Source organism: Tribolium madens, unplaced genomic scaffold, assembly GCF_015345945.1.
Source record: "Tribolium madens isolate multiple individuals breed KSU strain unplaced genomic scaffold, Tmad_KSU_1.1 Scaffold_3;HRSCAF=73;Tcas5.2_LG2, whole genome shotgun sequence".
Taxonomy (NCBI): domain Eukaryota; kingdom Metazoa; phylum Arthropoda; class Insecta; order Coleoptera; family Tenebrionidae; genus Tribolium; species Tribolium madens.
This window is the reverse complement of record NW_025401006.1, coordinates 11,619,506-11,643,841: the sequence shown is the minus strand read 5'-3', so window position 1 is coordinate 11,643,841 and position 24,336 is coordinate 11,619,506. Positions and strand designations below refer to the sequence as shown.

General features: G+C 31.2%; 4 protein-coding genes across 6 annotated transcripts in view; 3 read left to right on the top strand and 1 right to left on the bottom strand.

The window, feature by feature from the left end:
* The window catches only part of LOC123007825 (cadherin-23), a 29,068-nt gene extending 20,767 nt beyond the window's left edge, over nucleotides 1-8,301 (top strand). The window contains exons 11-22 of one of the 2 annotated variants that reach the window (XM_044403289.1): nucleotides 1,326-1,594; nucleotides 1,644-2,029; nucleotides 2,078-2,225; nucleotides 2,274-2,531; nucleotides 2,578-2,766; nucleotides 4,850-4,979; nucleotides 5,033-5,190; nucleotides 5,239-5,478; nucleotides 7,002-7,324; nucleotides 7,371-7,762; nucleotides 7,820-7,958; nucleotides 8,009-8,301. In XM_044403289.1, the coding sequence (XP_044259224.1) occupies nucleotides 1,326-1,594; nucleotides 1,644-2,029; nucleotides 2,078-2,225; nucleotides 2,274-2,531; nucleotides 2,578-2,766; nucleotides 4,850-4,979; nucleotides 5,033-5,190; nucleotides 5,239-5,478; nucleotides 7,002-7,324; nucleotides 7,371-7,762; nucleotides 7,820-7,958; nucleotides 8,009-8,171 (2,795 nt within the window). In that variant the 3' untranslated portion in view covers nucleotides 8,172-8,301. Of the gene's footprint in view, nucleotides 1-1,325; nucleotides 1,595-1,643; nucleotides 2,030-2,077; nucleotides 2,226-2,273; nucleotides 2,532-2,577; nucleotides 2,767-4,849; nucleotides 4,980-5,032; nucleotides 5,191-5,238; nucleotides 5,479-7,001; nucleotides 7,325-7,370; nucleotides 7,763-7,810; nucleotides 7,959-8,008 lie in introns of both variants that reach the window. The other variant, XM_044403288.1, reaches the window with a different exon arrangement.
* A 1,089-nt stretch (nucleotides 8,302-9,390) lies between these two features.
* On the top strand, nucleotides 9,391-12,113 carry LOC123007489. Its single transcript, XM_044402818.1, has 3 exons — nucleotides 9,391-9,537; nucleotides 9,588-9,746; nucleotides 11,441-12,113. Exons 2-3 carry the CDS (start codon nucleotides 9,593-9,595, stop codon nucleotides 12,010-12,012), a joined length of 726 nt encoding a protein of 241 aa, XP_044258753.1. The 5' UTR covers nucleotides 9,391-9,537; nucleotides 9,588-9,592; the 3' UTR covers nucleotides 12,013-12,113.
* A 273-nt stretch (nucleotides 12,114-12,386) lies between these two features.
* LOC123007283 (colorectal mutant cancer protein) overlaps nucleotides 12,387-24,336 on the top strand; it is a 38,601-nt gene continuing 26,651 nt past the window's right edge. The window contains exons 1-2 of one of the 2 annotated variants that reach the window (XM_044402487.1): nucleotides 12,387-12,691; nucleotides 12,744-13,038. In XM_044402487.1, coding sequence (XP_044258422.1) covers nucleotides 12,582-12,691; nucleotides 12,744-13,038 — 405 coding nt within the window. In that variant the 5' untranslated portion in view covers nucleotides 12,387-12,581. Of the gene's footprint in view, nucleotides 12,692-12,743; nucleotides 13,039-22,702; nucleotides 22,845-24,336 lie in introns of those variants that run through there. The other variant, XM_044402489.1, reaches the window with a different exon arrangement.
* On the bottom strand, nucleotides 13,019-13,842 carry LOC123007284 (mitochondrial import inner membrane translocase subunit Tim29). The gene has a single exon (XM_044402490.1). It carries the CDS (start codon nucleotides 13,649-13,651, stop codon nucleotides 13,067-13,069), a length of 585 nt encoding a protein of 194 aa, XP_044258425.1. The 5' UTR covers nucleotides 13,652-13,842; the 3' UTR covers nucleotides 13,019-13,066.

The following is a 24,336-nucleotide window of genomic DNA, read 5'->3' as shown; positions in this document are numbered from 1 at the left end:
TAGAATTTTTTTAAGCCGGTATTTCTTGATATTTTTTTAGTCTTCTTAATTGTCTTTTGTAACACTAAAAATTTCGATTTTATTGGCAATATTTTCTTTCATTTGCTGCTTCTTGACATTACAATAATGGCATAATTTTTTTTTCAACCATGATTTTTTTGGACACTAATTTTTAGTAAAAGTAGAACATATTTCACATGTCTGTAGCAAGAAAACTATAATATAAAATTTGAGTCCATCTTTAAAATTACAAAATTGAATAATGCCTAAAATAATAATAATAGGCCTTTATTAGAAAAAAATAAATAAATAAACTACAAACTCTGTGGGGCGAAGTCTAGCCGAAGGCTACTCAACTCAACCCCAAAATAAAAAATAGATATACATATACAGGGTGTTCCGTCTAAATCCCAGATTAGAAGTATTGGAAGTTGGAATAATTGTATTTATTTGAAAATTGGTACATAGCCTTAAACCATTAAGTCCTCTTAAATGAAAATATTTTCAAGATGGCGACACTTCCGGTTATACCGGAAGTCGGTCTCAACTTCCTTATTTTTAATGGAAAGGTATATTTTTTACTGCGTTTTTAGATTAATCGGGTTATTTTAAGGGAGTTTTCATCAGCTTTCCCCGAACCTAAATTTTGCCGTTTTTCGAATATTTGGAGTTTTTAAAAAATTTTTGCCATTTTTTAAGATTTTAAATTCGTTTTTTTGGCGTTTGTAAGAGAAAGCTTAGATCCTTTTTCTCGTGTTTTCAAATTTTGAAAAAAAAATAACATACCCCAAAATTTTAAGGTTACTTTTGTAATAATTCAAATACTCATAACTCAATTTTTTCAAATGAAATACCCCAATTTTTATTTTATTAAATAGAAGAGAATTTAATTGTGCATTGATTTGTATTAACATTCCCTACACCCAAATTTAATAATTTTTTTTTAAGACTACAGAAAATTTATTACTAGCCGCACCCCTTTTCACACAGTTTGCTATGGAAATCAAAAATGTAAATAAGATTTTTTTAGGATCATATTAACATGAGAGAAAACAAAAATCATCATCTATTATGAGTCCCAAGTGTTTAATTGAGTCAGACACAAGAATTTTTATTATTATTAATAACAATATTTAATTGATTTTTAATTACATCCATGTTAATATTCTATAACATTTAGAAAAATTTACCTGATACTATGTTAGAAGCCATTTAATTAATTTTTTTAATTTTTGTAATCGGGCCATAAATAAAAATTCTGCAGCGCCTGCCGTTTTTTAAAAATCACCCGGTATAATAATAATTATTTTAATGTAATATTTTAGCCACCATTACGATAAATATAGAGGACATCAATGACAACAGTCCGAAATTTCGCCAGCCTTACTACAAATTTTCCATCACTGAAAATAGCAAAAATGGGGTAACGATTGGAAGCGTCTTAGCCGACGACGCCGACAAGAACAAAACAATAACTTACACACTGGATGGTCGTTACGAAATAACCGAACTTATTTATTTGGATGGGAATTCCGGGGACTTGGTCGTGGCAAATAAAATCGATCATGAAATTTATGATTGGTTAAATTTGACGGTAGAAAAGTGCAACTTTCTGTGAAATGGGTTATATTCCGTGTTTGCAGATAAAAGCGACAGACTCTGGAATTCCGCCCCGATTTTCCCGAGTCGAGATTTTCATCCAAATCTTGGATGAGAACGACAACAATCCGTTTTTTTTGGGCGAACCACAATCGCTTCTAATATCCGAAGACACTCCCGTGGGAAGACAAGTGGCAATAATCGAGGCTAAAGATGCCGACTCTGGAGAGTTCGGGAAGATTACCTATTTACTAGACAGGATTTCATCCGAAGGCAAATTCGGGATAGACGCCGATACAGGAATTTTAAAAGTGTCGGATAAATTGGATCGGGAGGAAAAACACACTTACCTCCTCGTTATAGAAGCTTGGGATAATTACCAATACGGGTTTAACAGTGGAGAAAGCAGAAACGCATTCAAACATATCAAGTAGGTTTTATTCAAACAACGTTGAACCCAAGATTAATCGTTTTTCAGTGTAACCATTCTAGATGTTAACGATAACCATCCACAGCTTCATGTTCCACCTTATTGCATCAATATCACAGAATTTCATGAACCAGGACAAGCCATAACCACGTTTCACGCTTCAGATGCCGACGATCCTAATACCTCAAATGGACAGGTAAACACGCATTGAACCATTTTCATATTTCACAACACTGTAATTCAGGTCATAATTGACATATCTGATGGTAATCAGAAAAACTTTTTTGCCTTGTCGCAAATAAGTGAATGGTCAGCAGAATTACGAACTACAACTTCGCTTAGAGGAAGACACGGAAACTACACATTAATTATAAGAGCGCAAGACTTGGGAACACCAAGTCACTTAATTGAAGAACCATTACATATCTGTGTAACTGACTTTAATGACCATCCTCCCATGTTTGTTACTCCTCCGCATAACTCCACTCTCCGAGTGCCAGAAGTAAGTTATCGTCGAGTTTTGGTAGTTAATAACTTGTTTTGTTTAGAATGCAACGATTGGAAGCGCTTTAGTTAAAATTGTTGCCACTGATGAGGATGTAGGGTCGAATGGAATTGTCCGATATCGTCTTAAGGCCGATCCTGCCGGACATTGGAAAAGTTTCAGTTTGCAACCGGTTTCTGGAATACTAGAACTGAGGTTACCTCTAGACAGAAAGAAACAAAAAGTGTACGATGTAAGTACAACATATCTAGAGACGGATTTTAGGTAAAATGCCCTTTGGGACAAAATTTTTGAAAATATTTGAACAACTAATTCCAATTCCAAAAAAAAACCGAAATTCTGGTAATTCCAAAAAATTTCGCCAAAATTCCAATAATTCCAAAAAAACCGGTAATTCCAATGATTTTTCGTAATTACACTTTTTTCAGATTAATTCCTATAATTTCAAATTAATTCCTGTAATCCCATATTAATTCCTGTAGTTCCAACTTAATTTATGCAATTCCAGCTTAATTTCCGTAATTCTGAATTAAATAGTTTTAAGTAATTCAACTTAATTTCGAAAAAAAATATACGTATAAGTATCCTTGAAAAAAAAGTAACTGTTAATTACAAAGAGAATTCCAGCAATTCCAAAAAGAATTCAAGTTATTCCAGAAAAATTCCAGTAATTCACAAGTAATTCCAATAGTTCCAAACAATCCAAAGATAATTTCAATAGTTCCAAACACTTCCAAATAATTCCAAGCAATTTCCGATTAAATTCCAAAAATTTGTACAATTAATTCCAGAGTGAACGGCCCCGAGATTGAAATAGAATTCGTACACAATTTTTTTTGCGTTCTAAAATTCTAAAACGTTGTTATGGCCTTTCTACCATTTTATATTTTTTCCTTCTCCGCTTTAACTAAATCAAGTTTACTATTTTGATTTTCCTGCAAAGGAATAACTTTTTTACTTAACCTAAAACGCCCAAATCTGTAATTAAAATTTTATTATTATTCTGACTCAGTGAAAGTTCATTTTTCTCTTGATTTTGGACAAAGCAAAGAAGTCTAAGTAAATTAAATAACAAAAATTATTGCAATAATTTGACAAAACATTTGCGAATCAGATAGTGTGAGGTCTAAAAGGGGGCGAGCGGCAAAGCCGCGAGCCCCCTATAAATGTCGACAAAGTCTGATAGTGCAAATTCTACTCGGGGCGAAGACTCCGATAATTTGACAAAACATTTTTATCACTTTATATGTTTTAGTTCTCTGCTTTAAGTAAATTGATTTTACTGCAAAAAAGTAACATTTTTGCTTAACCTGAAACGCGCAAATCTGTAATTAAACCATTATTATTATTATTATGACTCAGTGAAAGTTCATTTTTCTCTTGATTTTAGACAAAGCAAAGAAGTCTAAGCAAGTTAAATAACAAAAATTATTGCAAGTCAATAGAAAAATGAATGTTTTTAACACTGAGTCGGAATCACGATCATAAATCAGAATAATGAAGTTTTAATTTTTATAGGTTTGTTCGATTCAGGTTAAGCAAAAAATGTGATTTGAAAGGGCTAAATGTGGCAAAACCTTTGCGAATCAGATAGTATGAGCCCCCTATAAATGTCAACAAAATCTGATAGTGTAAATTCTACTCGAGACAAAGCTCCGGATAATTTGACACAACATTTTTATCACTCGATATTTTTTTATTTTTCTCCGCTTCAGGTAAATTTTGATTTTACTGCAAAGGAATAATATTTTTGCTTAACCCGAAACGCGCAAATCTGTAATTAAACCTTTTTTATTTTTCTGACTCAGTGAAAATTCATTTTTCTTTTGATTTTAGACAAAGCAAAGAAGTCTAAGCAAGTTAAATAACGAAAATTATTGCAAGTTAATAGAAAAATGAATGTCGATTTTCTTAACACTGAGTCGGAATCACGATCATAATTCAGAAAAATGAAGTTTTAATTATAGATTTGTTCGATTCAGGTTAAACAAAAAATGTGATTTAAAAGGACTAAATGTGGCAAAACCTTTGCGAATCAGATAGTGTGAAGTCTATAAATGTCGACAAAATCTGATAGTGTAAATTCTACTCGGGGCGAAGCCCTCGATAATTTGAGAAAACATTTGCGAATCATATAACGTGAGGTCTAAAAGGGGGCGAGCGGCAAAGCCGCGAGCCCCCCATAATTGCTACTTTCGAACCCGATATGTCCTATTTTATGTTTTTACTGTCCTTTTTTGCATTTTTAACGTCCTAAAATCCGGTCTTTAGACATATCCAATGTCGTGTTTTACATGACACCATTTGTAATTTAGATTAGAATCGAAGCTTACGACTTGGGAGTGCCGTCTCTCAGCTCTGATCTGGATCTGACAGTTTACGTAAGCAACATCAACGATTACCAACCGCAGTTCTTGGTGGATGAATTCACAGTTAATTTCACTGGTAATTAGCAATTACCAAGAGTGTGCTTAAATAATCACCATGTAATTTCCTAGAAAACAAAGTTTCTGAAGCGGAAACACGGAAACTTCCCGAAACCGTCGATCGAGACGAATTAGAATTCGACGGACCTTTCGCACCCATTTGTTATTTTATAGTTGGGGGAAACGAAGATGGGTTATTTAAATTGCATCCTGTGGAGCATGTCTTAACTGCAAGTTTGTCTTTTTGGTAATGAAAAAAAAGTCACTTTGCTTTTTAGGTGACTAGACCTTTAGATCGAGAGGAAAAAGAAACACATTTACTACTCATTAAAGCAACAGAAGACTGCACAAAACAGCCACGCAATGAAAGTTTCTTTGATGCTTCCGATGACACGCAATTGAAAGTCATAGTCAAAGTCTTGGATGTCAATGATAATCCCCCACAATTCATCCATAGAGTCTTCACTGGTGGGGTTAGCACAGCGACAAGTTTTGGAACGACTTTCATGGAAGTCAAGGTAAAAATAAGACACGTATTAAAGTCTGTTTTTTCTTTAAATGGAAATTACCAAGTCAAAATTTTGGTGAAAAAATTGGTAGCAGCTTGTCTCCACAGCCACAAATTTTGTTTGCTCTTTGTTTTTGTCCCTAGAAATTTTGTTAAAAAATTATGGTTAAGTTTTCTAATTGAGATGTTGTCAAAATTTTGCCTTTTATGAATCTTGTGTGCTTGTTTGCTCTTTGAAAGCGCTATAATTGAATACCTGAGGACAGACATCATTACCTAAGGTCTAAAGACAAAATTCAGTGCTAATAATTTTAATAGAAACACTCCGCTAGTAAAATGGCTATTTAAACACGTATTGTGTTGAAATGCATTGATGTGTGATGTTTTCTGGCATAAYATCCAAGAAAAGCTGTTGGAATATAATCAAATCGTCTCATTTTGTCTAAAAACCGCAATTTTAATACTTATTTGACAAAATACATTATTTTGCAAGGTTTTCTTAAACAAAAACAACGAAATGTGTGTTTATTCATTGTTTCCGGCCAAAATAAGACTATTTTCATCAATTTCCAATCGTTTTGGCTGAATTTTAGAGCAGAAAACCCGGCAATTTTGCTCGATTTGAACACAGTAGAGTGTTTATTCGTCGTTTCTGTCCAAAATAATTTGATTAATTTCCAATGCATTTGGCTCACTTTTAAGCAGGAAATCAACCTAAATCAAAGTATTACAACAATATAATAGTTTAAATATTGGTTTTCTTTCAAAATAAAGCAATTTGAGTTATTTTCAATTCAATTTTGATCGATTTTTATACAGAAATAATTCGAAATTAATGTATTTTATAAATATAATTGCTTCAATCTTTATTTTAGGCTGAAATAAAGCAATTTGTGATAAGTTCAATCGATTTGGCTCAATTTTAAGTTAGAAATTAACCTAAATCAAAGTATTTCAACCAAATACTGGCTTTAATAAGAGTTTTCTTCTAAAATAAAGCAATTTGAGCTATTTTCAATAAAATTTTGCTCGATTTTAATACAGAATTAATTCAAAACTAATGTATTTTATAAGTATAATTGCTTCAATCTTAATTTTAGGCTGAAATGAAGAAATTTGTGATGTTTTCAATCGACTTGGCTCAATTTAAAGTTGAGAATCAACCTGAATCAAAGTATTTCAACCAAATACTGACTTCAAAAAGAGTTTTCTTGCAAAATAAAGTAATTTGAGCAATTTTCAATCCAATTTTGCTCGATTTTAATACAGAATTAATTCAAAACTAATGTATTTTATAAGTATAATTGCTTCAATCTTAATTTTAGGCTGATATAAAGCAATTTGTAATATTTTCAATCGATTTGGCTCAATTTGAAGTCGGGAATCAACCTGAATCAAAGTATTTCAACCAAACACTGACTTAAATAAGAGTTTTCTTCCAAAATAAAGCAATTTGAGCTATTTTCGTTAAGACTGTTTGGCATTTCCATTAAAAAAAAAACAGACTTTAGTTTTTTCACATAATTTTTGCAGGCGGAAGATGCCGACTTGGACAATAACGCAAAAATATCCTACTATTTGATCGGAAAAGTACAAATGACACTGACTGAAGGTTTGGACGATTTGAAAAGAGACCCTTTTTTGGTTGATCGGGACACAGGAGCAGTACAATTAAATTTCGATCCTCAGGAAGGGATGAAGGGTTACTTTGACTTCATGGTGTTAGTAAATGACACTGGAGGTCTCCAAGACATGGCTAGAGTCTTCATTTACTTGCTTAGGGCCGACCAAAGGGTCCGATTTGTGTTAAGACAGCAACCTCCCGAATTACGAAACAAAATTGAAGCCTTTCGAGAGTAAGTCCAAGTTTTTGGAATTCAAGTACTTAGAAATTGTTTTTAGAATTTTGGGTAACGTAACCGGAGCCATTGTAAATGTTGACGAATTCCGGGTTCACGCCAACCATGATGGCAGCGTTGACAAAACTCGAACAGATCTTTACCTACATCTAGTCGATCGACGCGACAATTCAATAATCGAAGTTGACGAAGTTTTACGCTTAGTTGACCAAAACACGGAAAAACTCGATGAATTATTTAAGGAATTCAATGTGTTGGACACGCAACCAGGTGGACCTCTAGCTCTGAAAGCGGTGAAAACAGCCAATACCACATTTTGGTTGACAGCTGCAACTTTATTCCTACTTTTACTCCTCTTATTATGTCTTGCTCTTTGCATAAATCAACGGCAAACTTATCACCGGAAATTAAAAGCGGCCACAGCCACGGCATATGGTCAGTTTACCGCCAATAATAAATACACAATGTACGATTTTTTTTTAGTAACTACAGATTCTGATATAGATGGTCGGGGTTTGAGTGCTTTGAGTGGAAGAGTCCCAAACACGAATAAGCACAGTATGGAAGGAAGCAATCCGATTTGGATGCAAGCTTATGAAAATGAATGGTACAAAAATGCCGACGAATTTAGGTAAGTGAATATAACAAAACCTATTTGGGAAATAAGATTAATTATTTTAGTCAAAATTCGGAACATGATTCTCTTGATGAAAACGTAATCAGCGGAGATCTTCCACAGTGCAATAATTTGCAACATATCAATGGACACATTCGAGCACAAAATGTGTACCAAACGCTACCACCAGCATTACCACGAAGAAAACTTGAAACGACGGAACTGTAAATAAAATGACAACAAATGCACTTTACAACGATTTAGCAAAAAATAAGTGTTGTTTTACAACTACATACAAAATAATAGAACTTTGTAAATACTTTGTAACATAATTTCAAGAATAAAACGTTTATATGGATTAATTAATTGATTAATGCGTAATCTTCCACAAAATCATTCTTTTAAAGACACCGATCTATTTGTACCAAAAAATTAGTTTTAGATCGGATGTTCACAACCTAAACCTTAGACTTAAAGGTTTACTTACTCTTCCACTCCACTCCACTGAGTTATTTAAGAGGTCTTTCTTATATCAAATTACTTAATTATACAATAGTTTACCTCATTCGTTTAAAAACCTCAACTCTGCTAAATTTAAACAAACTTGAAAAAATTACTTTTATTCAACCAAGCCTTTAATTAAGTCTGATGAAGTTAGGAATCAACCTGAATCAAAGTATTTCAACCAAATACTGACTTCAATAAGAGTTTTCTTCCAAAATAAAACAATTTGAGCAATTTTTAATCCAATTTTGCTCGATTTTAATACAGAATTAATTCAAAATTAATGTTTTTTTATTAAATAATTGCTTCAATTTTAGTTTCTTTCTTTTTTGAACTTTTTTTCCTTTTTGAATGTTTAGATGTGCAACATGTTTAGTAAATATGTCTCAAGACTATTTTACTTAATACTTTTTCTTTTTCTGTTTCATTTTTATTTTTATTTTTTTTAAAGCTACACTGTTTCTGTTTATTTTGTTTTGCTTAGCTTAAGATGAAAAACAGGGGGTGTGCAATAGTAAGATTGGCATCTGATCTTCGGCTTTTATATGCACGTTTTGTTTTATTTTTTTTATATTTCATTTTATTGTTTTTTTTTTCATATAATAAAGACCTTTATTATAATTATTATTATTAAAAGTGTAATTCCTACCCATTTACCTCCACGTTTTAAATTTCAAAATGATCGCTGATTGGTCGGTTGAGAGCGAGCTAACCAATGGAAAATAATTCGAGATAATTCGGGAAAGAATTAATGATTGTAACAAGATGAATTATTTATCAAAAATACTTACGATCCACCTAACGTTTATTATTAATAATTATTCAAGTCGTTACGAATGTCAAGAACTTTCAGTCTTGCTTAAATAATGACGTAATTACCGAGTTTAGATATTTTGTCATACTCTGACCACAATTCGAATCGATCTGTTTGCTGTCGACCTTCACAATCCACGTTTAATTTTAGCTGTTTCCAAGTGCCGCACACCCAATTCTCCGCACTTACTAACAAAAGTAGTGGAAACCGAATTTCTAAAATTTGTATTTCACTCGAGCTGCTACTCGCATTCAAGTTATAACTTCGCTCTCGACGGTAAAATACTATTAAATAAATCTTTGTTATTGTTGTATTGATTCTTTTAGAGAAAATGTCCGAATCCAAAGCAGATACCGTTCCCGGTTTGGGGTTTAAGGATAAAGAGAAGGCTTTAGAAACGATAAAAAATTTGGAAGGACGTGACCCGGATTATCAAAAACTGGCTATCAAAGGATTGATAGGGAGGGCCAAACGGACTCTCACGCGTGAGTAAACAGTTTTCGGGTTTAATCAGCGAGACAGAAATGCGCCGGAATGTTTTTATAAATACAAACACACGACTCGGGCCGAGTGTGAGGAAAATAAACGTGGAATCACCGAAATGAAAGAAGTAAAAAAAAAACGTAAACAAATGATGTGCAATTTATTTATTTATACAGAGTGGTCCCAGTGAGTTGGTCCATTATTGACCTTTAATTGTTCAAATTTAAAAAAATGTATAGTATAGGAAATTGATAAATACTAAACTAGTGCAACGCCTCAAATTACGAGTATTTTCAACTACACAGCGTGCTTCAGAACTCGCGCCCCAGAGAAAAATGAAGGTAAGATACCAGGAACATAAAAAAATAATAAAAAAAACTTCTATCTATAAAAATTTTAAAGTTATGAGAGTTTAAATTTTGCACTTTGACTCTATTTATTTCTGCTGGAAAAAAAATTTCCAAGTTTTTTTGCTACAGGCTATTAGAAGAGGTAACAATGAAGCTGTCACCTAAATTGTAACTTTAATGTTATTTGTGGCTTTTATTGACAAAATTTTTGAACCTTTACTAAATAATTATAAAAAAAATATACAAGATCATCAGTAAGGCTCGGATTATATGCAAAATGCATATTTGTTATTAAGAGCTATATCAACAAAATTCTAAGTTTTCTATGCATATCTAATGTTTTTTAATTAAAATAAGCCAAATAAAAAATGCATATTTTGGCAACTTGGTGCATACTTTAGGAAATATTGCATATTTGTGCATATTTTCTTCAAATCACTAATTTCCGATTAAAAAATTCAGTTCAAGTTAAGAATTCGACAGTTTATGAAAAACGATCCGATTACAAAATATTTTAAAGAGAAAATAACCGGTAATTCGTAAGCCAAACTCAAAAAATTAGTACCCTGCTGAAAGTTTCCTTTTTATTGTATTGAACCAAACGATTTTTTTTTTAAATCATTGGTTTCCAAAAAATAATAATTAATATAAATTAAAGTAATATAAAAAATGATCTTATTTTAAGAACAAAATTTTGTTTTGTTTTTGAGTTATTCGATTTTTGCTGTCTAAATTGCGATATAGGTATCTAAAAAAAATAATTTAATACAAAGTAGATAGTTGTAATCGCTTAGATCATTAAAAAACTGTTTTTTTTTGGTGGGTCCCCATTTTTTAAAAAAATAATATTTTTGTAAAACTAAAAAACAACAAAAATTTCGAAAATTTTTATTTTTGATAAAACATCACATTTTTATAGAACTTTATAATTCATCAATTAGTTTTTTCAAAAAATAAATACCTTTGACTTTTTATTGTCCAAAATTTTGTATATCGATGCATATTTGGCATATATTGGAGCATATTTCTTAATATTTTGTGCATATTTTTGTGAAAATACGTGCATATACCTATACGCGCATATTTTACGATTTTTTCGTGCATATAATCCAAACCTTAATCATCAGTATCAAGAGATATAAAAAATTTCAAATGTCAAAAAATGAATGTCAAAATTTTTGGACAATTTTTGAAACATTTTTTCCATGTTCCTGGTATCTTATCTTATAATTTAAAATATAACAATAATTTCAAAAAATTTTGAACAGAGAATTTCGACTAAATAAATAACACCAACACAAATTCTTGGATTTTTGTTTATTTTGATAAATTATTTTCTTTTTCAGTAACTAAAGACAAAGAGAAGCTGCAGAATATCAACGACGCGATGGCAGTCTTCGATGAATGGCTAAACAACTTCGAAAAGAACGGTTTATCGAAAGAAAATCGTGCATATCTCCCACTGAATGCTATTACGGCCCTATTGCCACTCAAAAACCAGTACAAACTCGAAGACTCCAAATGCGAGGCCTTTTACAAAGCTTACAAAGGGGCTAAAGGAGAATACAAAAACTTGCGAACTATTCCAAGTGGGGAGGATGAACCCACTTGGGACATTGTTAGAAACACAGAATTAAAGAAACTACTTAAGGAAATTGATGAGAAAAAGCCGGACATGTGGAAGGACGATTTACCAACAGCAGAACATTTGAAATTGATTTTGTGGGGGTACAGTCCTGATGCGAGTAAAATCAAGAAAAGTATTGCCACATTTGAGGAAAAATTGGGATCAGGGGTTGAAGAATCAAAAGAAGAGTCCGACGACTCCGACAGTGATAATAAAGCTAATAAACGGAAGTCTGGTGAAAAAGGGGCTTCGGAAGATGAAAGCCCCAACAAAAAGAAAAAAAGTGATTAAGTTTTTTCGTTAATTCAAATACTATTTTTGTTAACTAACACTCATAAATAGCATTTATATTATTTATGTTATTTTCTTACCTCAAATAAACAAACATTGAAAGGAGGACCACATTTTTTTATTTTCAAATTTTGTGTCTCTTATTTAGTTATCTTTTTAGGGATTTTTCTTAACAATAAAAAAATTACATAATTTGACAATTTTATAAAATTACGTAATTTTTTGGTTAACAGTATTATTAGTCAAATAAATAATAATATGTTATAATTTTAAAATATTTAATTTTAAATGAGAGTGGGTGTTTTTAAGGGATTTCAAATCTTGTGGGTTGGCACAGTTGGCAGCGCAGATGGTGTATTCGCTCCCATGATGCTCCCAATTTTGACATTTCTTGACATTTCAAGTTTTTTGTGATTGTTTATAATAAAAAATTATCGGAGAAATGTTTTGTTGTTAGAAAATCGTTTCATTTTTAAGTAAAATATGAAGTCTAACTCACAGTTCCTATTTTTAAATGTCTAAAGTTAGTAACACCAATTTGGAGAAATGACAATAAAGATTTAGGGGTTATGGCAGAGACAGACTGTGCCAGCGAGAGCGCGAGCTCCGTTTGTGACGAGGAACGGGTCCGGAGACTCTTCCAGGCTTGCGATGCCAATGGGGACGGTTATATTGATAGGTAAAGGCCGAATTTCGACGGAAATTCATCTTCAAATTGGGTTTGATTTTAGCCAAGATTTGCTTGCAATCTGCAGGGAACTGAGCCTTGAAGACTCCCTCGACGAGCTTATGCTCCAGTTGGGGGCCGATGCTCAAGGGAGGATTTCTTACGAACAATTTTTGCGTCGTCGATTGGCGTTGCGGCCGGAAATTGACGCCTTGAAGCACACTAAAGACAATTCAAGTGAAATTAGTCAAGGAAAATTGGATAGTTGGGAGTGGGATTCAGGAGCCAGGGATATGAGCCCCGTTCCGAAGACAATAACTGTGAACACAAACAAATATATAGAAGACAACAGTGCCAAGGTAAAGTTTATTTATTTCATTTCATTCATTAATAATTTATGTCATAATCTAACATTTTGCGTGAGATAACCCACCAAATATTTAAGAAACCTACATCTATGACTTGACTAGCGAATTTCCTATATGGCAGTTTCAAGTAAGAACAGTTTGTTTCATACATATTACACTGGTCGCTGTATTTATCCACCCAAATGATGGAAAATAGCCCCAAGTTTGTATACCTTATTAAATCTCTGTTGTAACAAGTCTGGATCATCTTCATATGTTCCACAGCAGCCCCGTTAACAAGATTTGAACTGACTAAAGAAACGTCGTTTGAACATTGTATAAATTTTGCTCTAAAACTTTGCTCATTTGGATTGTGGGTTAAACAATACATTGTGAACCCCATGCCGGTGAAAAAACCCGCAGCTTTTAAAGGTTTCTCCTTAATATCACTTCTAACAGAGACAGCCACTTCTTTATAGTCATTCCATATAGTTTTCATGTAAATCGCTGCTTTTTCAATAAAAGTTCCACTGATCTTTTTATTGATCCTTTCGCTTGCGTTTTTATACTTTTCGGCGGTTTTTGCTCCGAGAGCAAAAACGTTAAAGCTTGATAACCGCATCATGATGTAATTTGAGGTTATGTCATTGAGCAAACGTCTTTTTCGTGAAAGTTTTTAGTATTGAACTTGTACATTAGTTAGTAATTAATTATGTAGGTAGCACATTTCACTTCAGTTTCTTCGTTTCGTGTACAAATTCAAGAAAATTAGTTTGATTTTTCTCACTCTTGATTGAATGACACTAAAGCGTCCTGCTTTACCGACTAATTTGTTTAGTAGTTGTCTGGTTTTGAAAATCGTTAAGGTGGCGCTGAATTGACTTAAAAATGCGGAAAATTTGAACTTCATGATGATTCAGTTAGAAAATACAAAATTTCGGCTTATGCGATGTGAAATGAAATTATTTTTCTCTTAAATTCAAGTCCTGGTTTTTATGAATATCTTAAATATGTATAACAAACGAGAAGAAATTTATCTCGCTTTTGGTTAGAAGCTGACTTATTTGCATATTACTCAAGCCTTGTCATATAATCTGATTCATTTTATACGTGTAGCTAATGTTTGGTCTTATCATAACTTTGCTGTTGGCACATCCTATAAATTTAGCGTAGGCTTAGTGGTAGAAAAAACGAGTTTTACACTTTGGCCAAAATCGCAGGTTAGTTTTTTTTTAGTTAGAGCTGTAAAAACGCAGAATATATATGAAATAAGAGTTTTTTGAAATCATTTGTCTTCAGAAAATAATAAAATCGTATTTTGAGAATTAAATTTTGTTTTGTTTTGTTTTTTTTTTGCTAAAAATTGAGTAAAATGTAGAATGTGGAACTTCGTGAAGTCGAAGTGTCTATTGCCAAAAAATTATTCGAGTTATTGAGGATTCCAGATATATTTTATATATAATTTTTTTGATAATCATAAAATATATACAAAAATTAACTTCTTATGGCATAAAACATGTATACAGGGTGTTCGGTCCAAGTCGCCTCGACTGATAACACCTAAACTTACTTCTTTTTTTCAAAAAGTAAATATTTAAGTAATAATATTCATTCTTGGCTTTCTTAATAAATGTATTAAATTTTTTTAGCACATCCAGTGTTGCCGGAAATTCTACCAAATTTAGTTTTTCAAATGGAACACCTATGTTCTTTGTCCTCCAAACAATAATAATTGACATGAAAAATACTGTAAATCACTATTTATTACATTTTGCGTAACACAATGCAATCAAAAAAACATCTTAAATCTTAGAATTTTATAAGGAAATTAGTCGCGTAGCCTGATTTTTAATTTTAAAGGAAAGGTGTGAATTAAAAAAATGCTTGGCTACAGTTTAATTGTTGGTTTGACAAATTTAATTTGTCAGTTTGATGAGCGAGTTCTCTTATGGAAACTCTTGGATTTTCTTCGACTGATAACAACACTCAGATTTCTATTTTCTTGTTCTTCACAAAGAACCACAGGTTTTTTAGTTTTAAGAAGCAAATCTATTCGTCTCAGTTGTTTTTTAATTCGATTAAATTTCCAACGATTTGGGTGAATTCTATTTGAGTATTTTTCTCTCAATCTCAATAAGATTTATTCAAAAATTAGGTTTTGTCAAACTAACAATTAAACGGTATCCAAGCATATTGCTTTTTGCATAAATACCTTGACAAAAAAAATCCGCCTACGTTGCAATAAAATTCAAAAATTTAAATTGTTTTCTGAGTGTATTATGTAAGGTAAAATGTAATAAATAGTGGTTTACCGTATTTTTCATGCCAATTATTATTGTTTCGAGCAAAAAAATATTGGTGTTCTATTTGAAAAACTAAATTTGGTAGCATTTGAATGAATGAATAGTATTATTTGAAAATACCGTTTTTGAAAAAAAAAAGGAAGTTTAGGTGTTATCTGCCGGGGCGACTTGGACCGAACACCCTGTATAAATAAACATAAACTCTTAAAGTACAAAAAAATTGAAATTGCATAGGTATGTAGGTATAGATTTTATTCATTTGTCTTCAAGTTACAGAAATAAATTTGTTATTGAAGACATTTTTTTGAAAAAGCTTTCACAGGCCTTGAATTTTGTGTAAATAGATGGAAACCACGTGCATACTACAGAAATTAATCCACTGTGTATTACGTAAAATTGCGGGAATTAAAAAAATGGACTAGTGGAGGTTTACAGCTTAGGGAAACCGAAAATCTGTTAATCTTAAACAGGTTCGGGATATCGGAAAATTATACTTATTTCTATTAGCAAATGTTTGAGACTTGCCAATCGCTTTCACTTATCGAAATTTCGAGATATAGAGGTTCGATTTATCGAGGTTTTACTGTAGTTAGATCATAGCCTTTGTAAGAGGCTTTATAGTGGATTGACATTAAAAAAAATGCAAAACTCGAAAACTAAAGGAAATTTGGAAAAATCTTATTTTTGAAAAACAATCTCATTTTTATCGTTCTTGAAAATGTACTAATTCTTTTGTTTGTAAAGTAATTAGTTTGTGCAAAAAACGCTTTTTGTCCATCATGAATTTTCATAATGAGATTATGTCCAAAAAAATCCAGTTTCAATGAAATGTTTGCATTAAAATTTGCGATTAATTTTTCATAAGTTTAGTATTAAAATATTTACACGGTATTTTATTCTGGATTTGTGGTTCAGTGATTGGTAAATGGTTTGTTCGTCTAGCACATCATCGGCTTATACATTTACTAGGTTTCGTAGATTATGTTTTCAAGGGGCAATGTCTGGTTTATCAAACGTCGAGGGATGTTTATACGCTTGCCAACATAGCAACGGTAATAGACAGTCCAACAAGACATCGAGATGCGATTTTCTCGATTATGTGCACAAATTTCCGTCTGCTATCCCAACTATAAAATGTGAAAGCTTTTAGTTTAAAATTAATGTGACATCAAGCAATAAGAAAAGTTTTAATTCGATTATTTTCGTTATTCGATATCCTAATTTGACCAATTCCAAACGGAGTGGCTTTTAACAAACCTAATCCACAATAATAAGTTAAAGAAAGTGGTGGTGTAGACTGCCAGATTACCCAAATCACACAAATAGGATTAGCAAACTACAAATCCGTTCATATTCAACACTTAAAATAAAATTTGTTTTGATAAATACCAAAAGAATGTTGTATTTGTACGAGTTTATGATCAAAGAAAAACGAAACTGTGGTAATAAAAGAGCAAATCCTTCACCGCCTGAAATAATACTCTAATATCGTAAACAGTGTATTAGACTCTCCTACATTCTTGGCAGCAAAAGTGTACACATCAGAAGCCGCTCTCCCTTACACAATTTATCACAAAACATAAGCTCACCGAAAATAAACAACCTAAGGCACATAAAATAACAAAAAATGACCAGCTCTAATAAACTTAAGTCAACTTTAATCAGAGAAATTGATAGATGCGTTTTATTGGAAGAAATCAACAACTTTTAATGGCTGTGATAAGATATCGGTATAGTAAGGGGAAGCAACAGTTTTTTGGTCGACTTGAGAAGTTGTGAAAGCGACAAGATCTTTTATGAAATATGTCCGGCACTTTGGAAGATTTTGGGATTATTTGGGTTTGTATAGTGTGCTTCCAACTGCGACAAAAAGGTTTTGGACGACTTAACTACGATGTAATTGTCTCACAAACGTGTCTCAAGAGCCGAGAAAACCATTCGTGCTATCGATTCTGCATAGACGCGATTACAATAAGTAAAAATAATTGCGGGGAAATTGATACTGAAGTGGGGCAAGGAATTCGGAAAATAACTTGGGATTTGACGAAGAATTTATTTATTTTGTATGGATATCAATCTTAATAACACTGTTTTAATTAATATTTTTGTTTTATTTTGCGTCCGACTTCATTAGCGAGAAAAGGATGCAACTTTATGATTGCCATTACCACACAGAATACAAATACTTTTAGCATCGTAAAAAGCAGTAACATTGAAAATGACTATTTAATAGCTGCGAAACCTACACGTAAATGTATTTTATAGCCTATCCAATGCAAATAATGCCGTTTTATTGATTAATGTAATCCACTTGATGATGAAAATTATGTAAATTAGTTAAACAGATTTTTGGGTGTTCCAGTTTCCGATCATAAAAATTTTAATCGTATGTTTTGTACTCAACAGGAAGCGATTTCAGTTCAAACTCCAGTGATACGATAATGTTTAAAACTCGAATTTTATGTAAATTGAGGATTTTTTATGCCACAAATGTATTGATTTATATTCAGTTAATGTTTATTTATCAGTAAATTAATGTGTAAATGGCCTTGATGAAGGATCAATACTGTCTGTTTAACCCAAATTTGATTTTGTGTGTGGACCTTGGCCTGTGATAATTTTTATCAACAAAATATTTTATTGCAATTATTATTAACCAAATTATGTTTTGTCCAAAACTGAGTATTTTGTTAAATTAAAAATGCCACCAAAGAGCCACTCTAGAGTAGATTGAAGGATACATAATTGAGGTTATACGGGGGCGATATTTTACGACTTGTTTTTTGTTTAGTTAAGGGACATGGAGTAGTAATTTATTTGTTTATATATTATTTCTGTTGTAATACACTTTATTGTGACATTTTTTTTATATGTTGAGAAAAGTTAACTTGAGTAGGTGTAAAGTGAGAAATTTCAGTTGAAATTTGTCACAAAAGATAAAACTCGACACATTCTCTGTAGTTTATCCGATGCAAATTGGCTCTATAAGCAATTTAATTTCTAAGCAAACCCACTATTGTCACACTTATTTGAAATTTTCGGCCTTATCTCTCGCTCTCATGATAATATCAGCCGCAATGTGGGTACAACTTCAATTATTGGATTTAAATATAAGATCTCAATTGTTGAGGATTTTTACGATAGAAAGTCAACGATGATGTCGTTTTAAGTACGGAAACCTAATTTTTTTAAGGGAAAATCAATAGCAAGTTCATTTATGTAAGAATGTGTTAAGCTGGTAATGAAGATAACGATTACTGTGGTAAATCGAAGTTAGCATACCTAATTGGTAATTATTCCGTAATGGAATATGGATTTCAGTTGTGCTTGTTGGGTGCATATTTTAAATCTGTTATTCTCGTTTTATAATTCATAACAAAGATATACACAACTGCTATTATGGTGGTAATTTTAACTCCTGTGTTATATAAATGAGAAAACATTATGAATGCATTTCTCATTCAGTTTACTGAGCTTTATAGCTCATTGAAAATTTATTGTTTCTAAGCGACATGTTTTTCATTGTATTAAATAATTGAAGGGCTAAAAACGTGATAAGTCACATCATCAAATTATTGAGAAATAGGACTTTGAGCTTCAGAAAAATCTATGAAATTTATATTTTGACATTTCATCTCCTAGGTTTTTTGATAAATGCAGTAACTCAGAACTCCACAAATCTCGTGACTGTGTTTGGCTTGTCTAAAGTCTTGATGTCATTTTAAAAAAATATGGTTTGTCACGTTTTTGCAATAATTCCTTCAATTATTTATCATTACAGAATTTAGATGACTGTTTTTTTAATAATTTTTCTGATTTTTTAATACAATTAATCAAATTGTTGTGATTTTATTGGTTACCCAATAAATAGATGGTTTTCAGAATAATAAATCTGTTTCCAAATTGGTAAAATAGATCCGACTTCAATGAATATAAACCTGTTTAAACACGATATTTTCAAATTTAATAGTATATTGTGTTAAAAGTGGTGGTTTATGTGGCGAAACTGAACATAGTGAGGCAAATGATTCAGTTAAGCCACATACACTTTTACTCCGAATAACATATACTATTTTATTTGCAAACACTATAATTAGTAGCAAGTAAATGAACAAAATAATCAGGATGCTCGCAAGTAATGAAATCGTAACAACACTTCTAAACAAACATCGAAATTTGTGTTGAGATTTTCGAAAGTGTTTATTAATTTAACTAGTGCAGTTAGTAGTGCAAAATGTCGAATGCTGAAGCAGTGAAAATGACAAGAAATAAACAACATTGGTAAATGTCAATAATGTCATGGTAAAAATAAAAACGCTTAGGCGCAAAAACAGAATTGTGGCTGAAAGGTAAAACTTTTACTTGTGACATTTAGTCATAAAAGTGGTTACTTTATTTATAGATTTAAAACGGTATGTTTATATTTTTTAAACTTATTTTCTATCTGCATAATTCCAACAACTAACTATGTTAGGTATACCATACAGAAAAAATGGAAAGTATCAAACTTTTTATAGAAAGGTCACGAGATATAGCTAATGATTATGACCCAACGTTACAACAGTCACCAGAGAATACATCGTCTATGTTGTCGCGTAAGAAAGTTGTCTTCTGGACTGGTTTTGTACAGTGACTTTTAGGTCTGTTTGGTTTAGTTTTAGTTATTGACGCTTTATTACAAGCTAGCTGATTTAATAATAAGTTAATGATGAAATTTGTTATCTAGTAATCTAGGGATGAACAGATTCAATTCCAGAACTGAATTTAAAAAAATTATTTATTATTTTAATCTAAAAATAATCTCATCAAAAAAACTATTTTTATTTTGTACTCAATGTTAAAGAGTGCTTTTATCGACTAATTTTAGTAGATAAAGTAGTCTTTTATCGTCTAGTGAAATAAAGTAATTTTTATCTACTGTTTATATTTTATCAACTAATTTCAGTAGATAAAGTTGTCTTTTATCGTCTAGTCAAATAAAGTAATTTTTATCTACTGTTTATATTCAAGAAATTCTGGTAGGTGAGTACAAAATAAAACGAAATATTATACACGACGATATAGATTGTTTGTCTACTCGTGAAAAAAGTACACTCGTGACTTCGTCACTCGTAAACTTAACCTTTTCACTCGTAGAAAAACAATTTCTTTATCGTCTTGTATAATAAATAAGTATTATTTTGTACTCAGTGTTAAAGATTTATTGTAAAATAGTACAGGCCAAATTTTAATTTTTAGCTTTCTAAACTGTAAACGTCAAATTAACATTCTATTGACTATATAGAAAAACGAGTTTTACACACGGCGTGCGGTTAAAACTCTCAAAAAACACCATCTTCAAACACATTTATAAAATATATCTTTTTGTATATCGAAAATATATTTTTCTATTTTGCGTCTGAAAGAAAGCTTATTTTGATACCAAAACCGATGCTTTAATGAGCCATTTCAACACCAATTCGGATATAATTTAATAAATTTTCAGCAGCGTTTTGAGCGATTTCTCTTATTTCAGGTGGTCTGCATGAAATATTTACAGTATTCATTGTTAATTCAACAAAATTTGGAAAAATACTCGAGATCTGACACTTCTAAAATCGAATTTTTTAAACTTTATGATATTTACTACCAGAAACCATCTTATTAGGGCAAAAGTTCCTAAATTTTGAAAAATCGACATTTATGTTAACTCTTTCAGGTACACATTTTAATGTATTTAAAATACCGTACAGGTACAGCTATTTTCTGGATTTTAAAAATAATCATTTTTCAAGTTGTTTTAAAAAGTAGGTATTAAAATAGCACTAACGACAGTTTTTCATCGGTCTATGACCAATTATTTTAGATTTCAGATTTTTTTACTTTCTTCGGTAATCTCATTAACTTCATGAACTCCTCTTAAAATCTCATACATTTTTGCTAATTTCAAAGCATTCTTAATATGAAGTAGTCATTGTCTATTACATACTTATTTAGTGACATAATAGGCATTTAAAAAAATAAATTAAGAAAATAAAATAGTATTATAATGAACAAAGAAAAATAATAACAAATAATAAAAACAAAAGCAAACTAAATAATACGTGCGATAGGTAACAAAAGTTAAATTTTTTTGTATTAGTGCAAATTTATCAACAAAGTTCATGTTATTGTTGTAATTTTCCACATCAGGACATACCACTCATATCTCAAAAAACTAAGAATAATACGAAAAAATTTATTAAAAATGCAAAATTTTATCAATGTAATGTTAAGCGAAATTGGTTACCTAAATAGGCTGGAAATGCTCGATGCCGTCATGAAGCCTACTAGTCGAAATAGGAAAGTTTTTGCCTGATAAACCTGGTTCGAAATTCTAATCCCAATGAAAGAAATTTTTTTTGTTTTGTTTTTTTTTCCTCTTTGTATTTAGAATAATCATTATCCATTATGTGTATATTCTCAAAAAACAATTCAATTTTTTTTTAAGTTAAAATAAGTATCATAAAAATGTAGGTATTTCAAATTAATTAATAAATTGTATAGTTTTCATAATAATTTTAAGTTCATTAATTGTAAATAAAAAAAATGTGGTAAACTCTACAAGAATAATCTCTGTATTATTAAAAATATTACAATTAATGAGCAAAACTGCTCAAAAATATAAATTTAGGTGAGTTAAAAAGGTGGGTTAAATTTTAACCCACCGTCCCTCAAAGAGTTAAAAAAGTACTCAAAACACACAAAAATAGCATAAAAAACTTGTTTCATAAGTCATTTGTGAGAACTCGTTCTTTATAAAACTCGTGCTTGGCTGCTCGTTTCATAAACCTAAACTCGATTCACAAAACTTGCCTTACGAAACGCGTTGTTTGATATACTATTATTGTAAATATTTGAAATGCTATTTTACACAACTTTTTTTTCAGTAAATACAGAATGAGTGAAATATTTTTTTGACTATGTAGTTCTAATTGAAATACCGTCATCTCGTGGTGCGTCATAGTCATCATGATTCTTTTAATGCTTGATGAAAATTTTATTTCAAAAAGTATTATACAAATCTTGTGTGTTAATTATTTTACAGGGCTCAATCTGTAACGCACTCTCGGATGTAAATAACTATTAACGACGTGACTTTTCTTTAGTAGTACCATAATCGTTAGTCCAACTTTTCCTAATTTCCCAAGTTCGCTTAATAACGAAACCCTTGCAATACAAAATAGCATCAAAGAACCTCGTCAAAGAGTAAGACTTCAAATCACGACCGACACTTAAAAACCACCTCGTCCACTCCTGAGGTGTCCATTAAGTCTCTTCTTCCCGGAGTCTCCGGTCTTGCAGACAACTTGCTCGCGTCATTCCGTTTCGTCCCCCACTCTTCGATCCTTCGTTCCGCGAGTTACGTAATGCGGTCGAATAGCAGTGGAAACACGCGCGTGCCGCTGGTCGGTCTTTGGTGACAGTGCGTTTCCATGTGCTGACATATCTTATATGTCATCTGCCATACATCCATCGAGGAAGAAGTCGAAATAGGTGAAAAAACGCACCGTTTTTTACCATCCGGAACAGTTGCCAACAGTTGGAGATTCCTCCAAATCCTCAATTAGTGCTTTAATTGTTGACTTGTTGGTGATGCAATTTCGTAGGTTCGAATTTGTCTTAGTCCTTATCGAGTAGGGGTAAAATAAATTTACATAATTTAACACCTAAGGTGTAAAGTGACGGCTTTACAGCTTCTGAAGTAATCGTTGATTTTATTTGTCACAAAATTAAATAATTTTTTTAGTTCCAATATAAAATTCAATTATAATTTTGATGTAAACAACTTGGTGGTTTTGTTTGACTTTTAAGCCGTTTACAACAAGAAAATGTGTTTTAATGTCAGTTTCAAACTTGTCTCCGTTATTACTTCGAGTATCTAAAGCATATACGTGTAATTCCAATTCATGGTTTCTCTTGGGATTGTGCTTATTTAAAGGATATGTGGCGAGAATTTGCTGTAAAGTCATAAAGTTTTGATCAGTATTTTCCTTAATTAAAAAAGTTTGTTTTGAAATTTACTCCAAGTCGACGAAATGAAACGACTCATTAACATAATTGTTTATGTTTTATTACATGAATAGGAAGTTGTAGACTAATTTTCGAATGTAAAACAAGACTTTTAATTGCTCTTGACGAGTTGTTTACTGATAGATGACATGCACACTTGCCAAAATATTTTTTATATTGTTTTTTAGCTCGGATACTTGTGAAAAAGCTAATGTTCCTAACGCAAAAATTGGGAAATTGTGTGTGAATTTTTTTTATTTCAAACAGAGAGTTTTTTAGATAAACAATTTTTTTACTTATTTTTACTCTTAAAATTGTAATTTAATGAATATTTTGAAATTTATCATTTTCTTATGTCATTATTAATTTAGTCTGTTATGAGAAAAGTTTTGTATGCATCTCTGGAATAAATCTTCATTGTCGGGGTAAAAAATAGCTGTTTATTCATTTAGTACATATCTAAATATTTATACTTTCAAGAAATTTTATTTTTAAAAAAACGAGTTCATATTTTTTAGACCTTAATTTTTCACCAATATTTTTTTTTCTGAAACGAGTAGTTTGTCTAAGAAGTACTTATTTCATACTTTTTGTTCACCTGTAAGTTAATTTTTTTCCCATTTATAAAATTATGTTTTTTTACAAACATTTTTATTATTTAACTTGTGTTAACTCATCTGTCAATGCGACATCGTTGTCAAAAAAATAAATCGCCAATGTGATGGGATTTAAAACGCAGATAAAAAAATTACACTAGTATACACGATTTTTATACCTTAGCTGAAAGTTATAATTTCTTATAGATTTTGAGGCACTGAGTAAAAAAAAACTATTTAAAAAAGTTCACCACGTTACGTTTAAGAAATATGTAATTAACAAAAATACAAAAACCGCCAAAAAACAAATTAAAAATGAGTTATTTTACTTGGTTTTATTATACTTTTTGGATCAGTTTTCTTTATAACAATCCAACAAC

Bases quoted from the DNA above. Each gene is read 5' to 3' on its own strand.
- LOC123007489 (XM_044402818.1), top strand. From the start codon at position 9,593: ATGTCCGAATCCAAAGCAGATACCGTTCCCGGTTTGGGGTTTAAGGAT. The intron at 9,747-11,440 runs GTGAGTAAACAG...TTTCTTTTTCAG, and splicing joins GGCCAAACGGACTCTCACGC to TAACTAAAGACAAAGAGAAG.
- LOC123007284 (XM_044402490.1), bottom strand. From the start codon at position 13,651: ATGATGCGGTTATCAAGCTTTAACGTTTTTGCTCTCGGAGCAAAAACC.